The sequence below is a fragment of the Rhinopithecus bieti genome, unplaced genomic scaffold, assembly GCF_001698545.2.
Source record: "Rhinopithecus bieti isolate Rb0 unplaced genomic scaffold, ASM169854v2 scaffold_11401, whole genome shotgun sequence".
NCBI classification, from domain to species: Eukaryota; Metazoa; Chordata; class Mammalia; order Primates; family Cercopithecidae; genus Rhinopithecus; species Rhinopithecus bieti.
In genome coordinates, this window is record NW_016807151.1 from 2,108,867 (window position 1) to 2,119,614 (window position 10,748).

Here is a 10,748-nt window from a genome sequence, read left to right on the forward strand (position 1 = left end):
CCGCCACCTCGCCCAGCTAGTTTTTTGTATTTTTTAGTAGAGACGGGGTTTCACCGTGTGAGCCAGGATGGTCTCGATCTCCTGACCTCGTGATCTGCCCGCCTGGGCCTCCCAAAGTGCTGGGATTACAGGCTTGAGCCACCGCGCCCGGCCTAGAGGTTATTTTAAAGTATAATTTGTTAAAACCTTTTCCTTAGTATAAAAACGAAAACATCTCCCAATTGAACTCTTGCTTACAATACAGCATAAAGATAAAAAATATTCAGATTGCAATTCCATAGAACATTTTGAGAAGTATGGAATCCCAAACTTGTCTTAGAATTGAGGATGCTAACTTTATGACCCATGTTCTCATTAATTCAAGTCCATATGTCATGGCCAGGCAAACAATATATCATAATTCTATAATAATGCACAATTCAGACCTTAATTGGCTACTAGCCTGTTTAACCATTTAAAATATAAATGGAAGAGGCCGGGCGGGGTGGCTCATGCTTGTAATCCCAGCATTTAGCGAGGCCAAGACAGGTGGATCACCTGAGGTCACAGGAGTACAAGACCAGCCTGGCCAAAATGGCAAAACTCCATCGCTACTAAAAAAAAAAAAACACACAAATTAGCCGGGTGTGGCGCCCGGCTGAGGCACAAGAATCGCTTGAACCCGGGAGGCGGAGGTTGCTGAGATCGTGCTGCATTCCAGCCTGAAGGACAACGGGAGGTAGGAAGATAGGAAGGTAGGCAGGGAGGAAGGAAAAACCAACCTTAAAATGCGTCTAAGTAATAAGAACAGGCGGGGTACGGTGGCTCACACTTGTAATCCCAGCACTTTGGGAAGCCAAGGTGGGCGGATCACCTCAAGTCGGGAGTTCGAGACCAGCCTGTTAGAGTAACTCCATCTCTACCAAAAAAAAAAAAAAAAAAAAATACGAAATTAGCCGGGCGTGGTGGCGCATGCCTGTAATCCCAGCTACTCGGGAGGCTGAGGCAGGGCAATCGCTTGAACCCGGGAGGCAGAGGTTGCAGTGAGCCAAGATCGCACCATTGCACTCCAGCCTGGGCAACAAGAGCGACACTCCGTCTCAAAACAAACAAACAAACAAGAACTAAGGTTTAAGCTTTCACCTGTTCGAACTTTCCAGTAGTGGGCCTCTTCAGAGCAAACTAGTGTGAAGAATCTGAGAGTTTGTTCAACTTGCAAGCTAACAAACTTACCAGTTTCACGGATGGTGATAGAAGACACTCAAGGGTCAGAGACACAGGGCAGTTTGTTTTTTACTCACAGGAACAGCATAAGCCAAAGCATCAAGATTTTTGCACTAGTTCTCGGAACTCCACATTCCCACTGGTCAACGTGAAGAGAGCCAGCTGACATATACACAGGCAGTTCCTTCTCTACAGGAGAGGAACCCTAAGCTTAGGGAATCCTAATCTTTTAAGACGGGCAGTAAGCATGCCTACCCTTTCGCTCCAGAGGGAGACATTATTCTTATTATACTGGATAATACGTATCCCTGCCTTTTGCTCTGGTGGAAGACACTATCGAAGGCTGCTCTTTAGATAATATCCGTGAAAAACAGAAACAAAGGGCAGTCAGTATCTTCCTGGCAGGGGTGCTGGCAAGAGTGAAGAAACGGAGACCCATGGAAAACTGTCTCCTACAAGTGGATACTGGGCCTAACATGCAGTTAAATAAATGAGTCTCGGACCACCATCTAAAGTATCCATTTCATACTTCCCTTAACGTAGCGTAAAATTAGCATTTTATTTCAAAATAAATCAACTATTCCCTCTAAAAGTATTAAAATGCTTTTCCAGTTACACTGTATTTTTTTAAAAGGAGGTGCTCAAATATTTGCAATAATAAAATTTAGAAACTGCCAAGTGTTCTACCCGAAACTGTATTCACTTAAACTTACTTTAAATGTTTCAAATCTGTTAAAGTTAGCAATGGGAACACCTGTCAAAAGTCTAATTCTACAGTAATAAACACCACAAAGAGAACAGTAACTTCCAGCTTTATCTATAAAATACCAGGAAACCCTGCACCCCAAATCACTCTGCATTATTTCTCTTCACCGTCTCAAAATTAAAACCCTTGAAAGAGACACACAACAAAACAACGTCTCTTGGTTCCTTTGTCCCCAGCAGAGGAGAGGGAAGAGAATTGGGAACTCATTAAGGTAAAGAGCCACAAACATGCAAGATAAGAAATAAATGACATCTGATCTGCAATCAGTCATGAAAGAAAGTCACCATCACTTCATCTTCATCCCTCCCTTCTCCCCTCCAGCTCAAATAACGTGGGTATAGACGAGATGATCAGGATCATATGGACCTGGACAAAGCTTTGTGGAAGCAGCGGGCGGGTAGCAGTTAACTGGATGCAGCCGGCAAAGAACCCGAGATTCCGGCTGCAGGAGACTCCGCAGAGGTCTGCAAAAGTGCGGGTGGCAGGGGCCGCCCGGCTGTAGAGAACGCGGAGCAGCGGCGGCGGCGCGGTCAAGTCCACAGCGCCCGGGGAAGTTGCTGGCCGAGCGCAGCACGCCGCAGAGCGCGGGCCCTCCATGTCACCGTCGCCAGCACAGACCCTCCTGCTCGCCCCTCCCCCGCCGCGCACCCCGGGCGGCGGCGACATGACAGCGGGTCGCGCAGAACAAGGGCGCCCGCCCCCTCCCGGCCCTCTCCCCGGGCTCCCCCGCGGCCGCAGCCGGTTCTCACCTTGGGTGGCGAACGGCGACGATCCGCTGACCGGCGAGCCAGGGGCAGGGACGGGCGGCGGGGTCTCGGCGGAGCCCAGCATGGGTGCGGGCAGCATGAGGTAGCGCTGGGGCGCGGGTAGGCAGCGCTGGCAGAAGGAGTGCAGGCAGGGCAGCAGCTTGGGCGCCCGGCTCTGGATGTTCTGGTGGCACACGGCGCAAGTGTCCAACAGGTTGAGCCGGGCCGCCTCGCCGCCGCGCTCCGAGTCCGGGCCCTGCCGACTCTCGGCCTCGTTCTCCCCGCTCGGCGCCGCCGAGGGCCCCCCGGAGGCCGCCGCCGAGGCCGCTGCCGCCGCCGCCTTCTCCACCGCCACCTCCATTGTCCTGCCCCCGCCGCCGCCCGGGAAGCGAGAGCGCGGTCTTCGCCCGCCGCCCCCGACGACCTCCTCCTCCTCCTGCGGCTGCTCCTCAGAGGCCGCTCGGTGGACTCGCGGCAGCGCCAGCGAGGGAGGGAAAGCAAGCCGGGCGGGGGAAGCCTCCTCAGGCCCAGGGGATCCGCCTCCCGAGTGGCGCGGCCGGAAGAAGGGGATCTGTCAGCGGAGACCGTTCCTCGCACCGGGGAGGCTGCACCCCGTCCGCTACGCCAACCGCCGCGGCGCTCGTCGAATACGCCCAGCCCGCCCTTGCCTCCCCGCCTTTCTCTTCATCGCTCCCCCGGCCCACCTCAGGCCCCGCCCCCGCCCTCCCTCTCCCAGCAACTGAGGCTTCGGCGAGGAGCTCGCCGCCCAATAGCGGCCGCGCCTGGCGAGGGGGCGGGACCTGTCGGAGCCCGCGAGGCTCAGTCGGCCACGGCGGGAGGTTGGGAAGCGGGTGGTGCTTGTCCAGCCCCGCCCCCTCTGGACTCTTGGAGCCGCGGTCTCTGATTGGGCCTTTGTGTGTGTTTCCTCCTCTGAAAAGATTGAGGGTTCATTTGTTATCGACCATCCGCCTGATTCGGTCCGCGGTGTTAGCTCCTCCTAGGGGGCGGGACCTCACTTGTCTACTCAATGCCGTTAATTAAGTAACTGCTTGGAAAACTCTCGTTTCATTACTGGAGATCTGGTCTTGTAGGAGGGGTAAATATGGTGGGAGGGTCACAGGAGGAAGGAGTGGAGGTACTGAAGAGCAAACAAGGAAATAATTTTCTAAAAATACTGTGTGAAAGAGGTACTCTGGAGGCAGCATAGATATTGCAACCTAATTTTACTCATCTCTAGAATGAATGACTGAGTATGAAGAATAAGGGAGGGAAGTTCTCGTGCAAGTTGGAAATTTTTAAAGGGTTTCCCCAATGAAAAAGGTGAAGTTAATTTTCAAAGTCAGTGATGTGCTTTTAAAGTGACTAAAGGTTCGTTTTCCCAGGAATTAATAGATTGGCAAATGTTTTATTGCATAAATATAGCATCATCAAGTAAAATAAACCTCAATACTGATGCCCAAATAATTCATAACTTCAAGATTCTTTTTTATTTCTTCCCTCCCTCTTATTTTATTCCCTCCCTCCCTCAGCTCTCTACGCTGATATCAGAAGTTACGCACATTTTTCACTCAAAAAATGGCGCAGCTTTTAAGGAACTTGAAGAATAGAAACGGAGTGGAGGAAACAAGCTTTTGTAAACACGTAACTTTAAGAAGTGTATATAAGTTTTTGTTTTGTTTTTTTTTTTTTTTCAATACGAAAGAAGCGGTACTGGACTTTAGAGAAAGATGGAGTGGGTCATGAAAGGCTTTGCTAAAATCACAATTTTCCTGGAGGACTACATAGGATGGCAATGGCGGAGGGCTAGGCAACGTAGCCGTCGTTCAAGACCTTGCCCTTAAACACAATCTCCGTAGGCCTCAAGTGAGAAATTCTTTTACTTAATCACATGAAATTCAACGGCTCTTCCCGCCACCCCTCCCACCTCCATTGGTTCCTGTTTAAGCTTGGGGGTTTTTTGTTTTGTTTTGTTTTTTGCTAGGAAGTAGCTCTTAAACCTTAGTTTGCATGCGAATCACTTGAGAAGCTTAATGAAAAGCAGGTGCTTGGGCCACCTCCGTATTCAGTTTTTCAATTTTGACAGCATCTCAAGTTGATTCTGACCTGGGTGGGTCCAGAAACAGAAGTCGGTCCCACGTGTCTTCACCCACTTACAAATCCCTCCATGATCCCGCATGAAGCTGAGAGTCGCCGCCACTCTCAGCTTCATGCTGCCGCAATTCTAAGGCCACCCTGCTTTGTACACGCTGTTCCCTTTGTTTTAGTTCCTTCAAAATTCAGACTTATCTGTTATCCCCTAAAGCCACCCCAAAGTTGAACACTCCTTCCCCAGAATTCAAACCGTATTGTATATTTTTGAAGCTGCACCTTGAAAACATTCACATACTAGGAATGGAAATTTTGTGTTCAAAAATCAGCTCCCTTAATTTGCTAAAAATTCATTACATAGGTGGTGTACAGGATTCAAGCCTACTAAAGACAAGTCCCTCTTATTCCCCAGATGACGGTGGTAGAGAAGGAAAACTGAGAGGTAAAATTGAGCAGACTGGTTTTGAAAGAATCCCATGTAATTTGATCAAACCCACTAGCTTAAAGTTTTTCAAATCAGCGTGGTTTGCAGAAAATTATCTTCCATCGTTTTAGCCTTCCTAATTTCACATGAGTAAAACAATCGTACTTCGTACTTTGTTCACATATATGGGACTTCAAGTCCAGAAAACGAATTTGTTGTTTGTTTTTCTTAATCATATGATTTCTTTATTTAGATATTGTTGCCCTACAAAGTGTGTTCAAATATATTTCACAAAGATCCACACTACCAATAGATTACTCTTCCTTAATTACAGCTCTCATCCTATGTCCCTCCCTTGTCCCATAATTTTCTGTGGCTCTCTACTGCATCCAAAGCTCTCCACAATTTTATTCCCATCTGATCTTCCTGCCTGATGTTACTGCTTTCCCATATCCATCCTATGGGTCCGCCTAATTGGATGATGTGCCGTTTCTTAACTGCACCACTACCACCACCTACAAGAGAGGAGATCAAAGCCATCTGAACTGGAAGAGAAGGGCATCAGCAAGGAGAATAAGAGCATTAGATGCTGGCCAGGGACGGTGACTCATGCCTGTAATCCCAGCACTTTGGGAGGCCAAGGCAGGCGGATCACCTGAGGTCGGGAGTTCAAGAACAGCTTGACCAACATGGAGAAACCCGTCTCTACTAAAAACGCTAAATTAGCCTGGCATAGTGTTGCATGCCTGTAATCCCAGCTACCTGGGAGGCTGAGGCAGGAGAATTACTTGAACCTGGGAGTCAGAGTTTGCAGTGAGCCAAAATCACGCCATTACACTCCAGCCTGGGCAACAAGAGCTAAACTCCATCTCAAAAAAAAAAAAGAAAGAAAAGAAAAGAAAAGAAAAAAGCATTAGATACTAGTGAGATTTCTCATCCCACCCCTCAAAAGGTGCTAGTGGGTGGAAATTCTAGAACTTCCAGGACACTTAAGAAAATCATTTTTCGACCGGGCCCGGTGACTCGCGCCTGTAATCCTAACACTTTGGGAGGCCAAGGTAGGCGGATCACGAGGTCAGGAGATCAAGACCATATTGGCTAACAGGGTGAAATCCCGTCTCTACTAAAAATACAAAAAATAGCTGGGTGTGGTGGCGGGCACCTGTAGTCCCAGCTACTTGTGAGACTGAGGCAAGAGAATGGCGTGAACCTGGGAGGCGGAGCTTGCGGTGATCCGATATCGTGCCACTGCACTCCAGCCTGGGCGACAGAGCGAGATTCTGTCTCAAAAGAAAAAGAAAAAGAAAATCATTTTTCAGGACTGAGTGCCGTGGCTCACGCCTGTAATCCCAGCACTTTGGGGTGCCGAGGTGGGCAGATCACCTGAGGTCAGGAGTTTGAGACCAACCTGACCAACATGGAGAAACCCCATCTCTACTAAAAATGCAAAATAAGCCAGGCTTGGGTGGCTCATGCCTGCAATCCCAGCTACTCAGGAGACTGAGGCAAGAGAATCACATGAACCCGGGAGGCAGAGGTTGCGGTGAGCTGAGATCGCGCCATTGCACTCCAGCCTGGGCGACAGAGCGAGATTCTGTCTCAAAAGAAAAGAAAAAGAAAATCATTTTCAGTAGAACTCTGATTGTGAGGTGTGTTTAGGCATACAGGATCTGAAGTAACTCTTTCACCCAATTTCTTATAGCTTTAGAGGAAGAAAGAAAAGATTCCCAGGCTTTCAGAAGTAGAGAGGCCTGGATGACTTGAGTCAGGATAAGGAGAATGTAATAAGTAGGCACCAAAGGCCATCTCAGACTATCTCAGTGGGGTCCATGGCGGGGCCCACAGTCAAAATCCAATGGAAGTCAAGCACAGGTGTGCACTGCTGTAGTCCTCACTTCTCAGGAAGCTGAGGTGAGAGGATCACTTGAAACCAGGAGTCTCAGGCCACAGTGCACTATAACCATGCCTGTGAATAGTCACTGCACTCCAGCCAGGGCAACAGCGAGATTCAGTCTCTAAAGAAACAAAAACAAAACCTATATTGTTAGCCAGCTAGGGTGACCTGTGCCTGCAATACCCCCTACTCAGAAGTCTGAGGAGGGATGATCACTTGATCCCAGGAGTTTGAGGTCTGCCTTGGCCACATAGCAAGACCCAGTTTCACAACAAAAAGAAATATTTGCAGATGTTTTATTGTGGGAGGGGGGGAAATGGAGGCAATGCACACTCTACATATGCCACGGTAAACCAAGAATGCCTCCCAAAATCTAATGTCTTTCCCCACATATGCCATGGCCATCTTAAACCCTTGGACCTTCAAATCAGTGATAGATAAAAGGGAGAATGAATATGGTATTGATTGAGTTTAAAATTTAAATGACTAAAAGCAAAATAAACAAAAGCAAATTAACTCAAATATGACTACATCAAGTTTTCTGCCATCAGGAAGATGAAAAACTTAGATAATTTTTTTAAAATGTTGTAGTCAACATAACACACTTCTTGGGTGTGCAATAAGGGGTTAACTTAGCAAGCTTAGGTTACTCAAATTGTGCACATTCCAAAGAAAGGATTGACCCTTGAGTAGCTCCTGGGAGGTTACCTCTGCCCTTTGGAATATCCTGCCTGATAAGAGGAGAGCTTGAGAGTTTGGGCCATACTGTATCAATTTAACCAGAGAGTTTATGCCCGGGATGTGACCTATAGCTCACACCCGTTTTATATACCTGAGGCCCTTGGCCACTATATGTCAGTTTGATCTCTGGGAAGCTGGAAAGTGAGTAGCCAAGACCAGTCACATAGGTGCTGCATGCCTGCAGGACCTCCAATAAAAAACCTGGAATCCAAGGCTTGGGTGCATTTCCCTGGTTGGCAAGACTTCATACGTCTTCATATGTCTTGTTATGCATAATTGCTGGGAGAATGAAACACTATCTGTGGGACTGTGCTGGAGGGAGCAACTGGAAGCTCATTCCTGGCTTCTCCTGGACTTGGTCTATGCACCTTTTCCGTTTGCTAATTCTAACCTGTATCCTTTTTTTTTTTTTTTTTTTTTGATTTTTTTGAGATGGAGTCTTGCTCTGCTGCCCAGGCTTTAGTGCAGTGGCACGATCTTGGCTTGCTGCAACCTCCACCTCCCGAGTTCAAGCAATACTCTGCCTTAGGCTTTGAAATAGCTGGGACTACAGGCATGCACCACCACACCCGGCTAATTTTTATATTTTTAATGGAGATGGGGTTTCTGCCATGTTGGCCAGGCTGGTCCTGAACTCCTGGCCTCAAGTGATTCACCTGTCTTGGCCTCCCAAAGTGCTGGGATTATAGGCATGAGCCACCATGCCTGGCTTCAGGTACAGTTTATTACAGCAAAAGGATACAGATTAGGCTGGGCGCAGTGGTTCACGCCTGTAATCCCAGCACTTTGGGAGCCTGAAGAGGGTGAATTACCTGAAGTCAGGAGTTCAAGACCAGCTTGGCCAATATGGCAGAAACCTCATTTCTACTAAAAATACAAAAATTAGCCAGGTGTGGTGGCAGGTGCTTGTAATTGCAGCTACTCAGGAGGCTGAGGCAGGAGTATCGCTTGAACCCAGGAGGTGGGGGTTGCAGTAAGCTGAGACCTCGCCATTGCATTCCAGCCTGGGCAACAAGAAAAACTCCATCTCAAAAAAAAAAACAAAACAAAACAAACAACAACAACAACAAAAAACTGTACCTGAGAGTATAGCAACTTTTCCTGAACCTTTTGAGTCCTTTTAGCAAATTGTGGAAACTAAGGATGATCCTGGGAACCCCTACATAAAGGACATGTAGTTTCTCCTACTAGATTGTAATTCATTTAGACTAAGAACCATTTATGCTCCTCTGTATTTCTTTAATATCTCAGAAATATCATGGAAACCAAACATCTATAACTTTCTTCCTCATGCTTTGGTCTTCTCACCCTCTGTGGTATTCTCAGTATTTGCCTCAATTATATCTTCTTTCCTCAAGTATTTAGCTCTTTTGAACCTTCTACTGAGATGGAAGAGTCGGGTGTGGTGGCTCACACCTGTAATCCCAGCACTTTGGGAGGTTGAGGCAGGCAGATCACTTGAGGTCAGGAATTCAAGACCAGCCTGGCCAACATGGTGAAACCCGATCTCTACTAAAAATACAAAAATTAGTTGGGCGTGGTGCTGGGCGCCTGTAATCCCAGCTATTCAGGAGGCTGAGGCACAAGAATCGCTTGAACCTGGGAGGCGGAGGTTGCAATGAGCTGAGATTGTGCCATTGCACTCCAGTTTGGGCAACAGAGTGAGACTCTGTCTCAAAAAAAAAAAAAAAAAGAGATGGAAGGCTCAGGATAGATGATTACGGGAGATACTTCTTCCCTTCACTGCCTCCCCTCCCCAGTCTTCCCCCTCCCCAGGTAAATAATGTCTTCTGAACATTTAGTGTGGAGGAAAGTAAGTCACAAAGAGCCAGGGAGTGGCAGTGGAGCGTGGGGGTGGGAGTGGAGGTAGGGCAAGAGAAGGGCATAGCTATTCCCCCATCTGAAGAATAGAAGTAATGGAGTGGGCTGTAACTGAATATTGACTAATGGGATTCTGGTCAACTTACCAACTCTACGGATGGGTGGTCACCAGAAGGGCAAGGGCTAGACCCAAGCAGAACTGTTCTGGGAATATTGAGGCAGAGTGAATCCCTACATGTTAATGTTCTGCCTTTTCTGTGGAAGCACTTTTTACTGAGTTTTATTATGAGGGTAGGGCTTGCAGAGAGGAAAAAGAGGAAAAACACAATGGAAAACTCAATAAAGAGTAAGCCAATAAGAGGATAAAGAGAAGGAAAAGAGGGTGAGTATGAGGAAGGCAATGAGAACAAATGAAAGAAAACAAATGGAGTAAAATAATGGTTGCAGATAACATAAGAAGAAAAGAAAAAGAAAAACAGAGCAACTAGGAGCTAGATGGAAAATAAGGATATGCATCACACCCTATGAGAGGCAAATAGTGAAGAGAGCCAGGAAGTGAGATGGATGAGTGGACCAAAGTGGGAAATTGAAAGGACTCAATGAAAATGATGATATGGTTTATTCACAAGAAATAATTTCTAAGCCAAGTATCCTAGCACAACTCAACATAAAGTGTAGCAATAGCAGAAGCAATTTCTTCTTTTAAAGAAATATTTTCCTTGGAGGTAGAATTCATTGTATGCATTTGTACTTTTGAAAGTGGCATTCTTGGCCGGGCGTGGTGTCTCACGCTTGTAATCCAGCACTTTGGGGGGTCAAGGCGAGTGGATCATCTGAGGTCAGGAGTTCGAGAGGAGCCTGGCCAACATGATGAAACCCCGTCTCTACTAAAAATTCAAAAAAATTAGCTGGGCTTAGTGGTGGGCGCCTGTAATCCTGGCTGCTCAGGAGGCTGAGGCAGGAGAATTGCTTGAGCCCAGAAGAGGGTGGCAGTGGGGGTGCAGCAGAGGTTGCAGTAAGCTGAGATCACATCACTGCACTCCAGCCTGGGTGACAGAGCAAGAT

The 10,748-nt window shown here is 47.5% G+C and overlaps 1 protein-coding gene across 2 annotated transcripts in view; it reads right to left on the reverse strand.

Moving 5' to 3' along the window:
* TRIM24 (tripartite motif containing 24) overlaps window positions 1-3,431 on the reverse strand; it is a 125,821-nt gene extending 122,390 nt beyond the window's left edge. Inside the window, exon 1 of one of the 2 annotated variants that reach the window (XM_017880394.1) lies at window positions 2,719-3,431. In XM_017880394.1, the coding sequence (XP_017735883.1) occupies window positions 2,719-3,076 (358 nt within the window). In that variant the 5' untranslated portion in view covers window positions 3,077-3,431. The remainder of the gene's footprint in view (window positions 1-2,718) is intronic. The other variant, XM_017880393.1, reaches the window with a different exon arrangement.
* Between the last annotated feature and the right edge of the window lie 7,317 nt (window positions 3,432-10,748).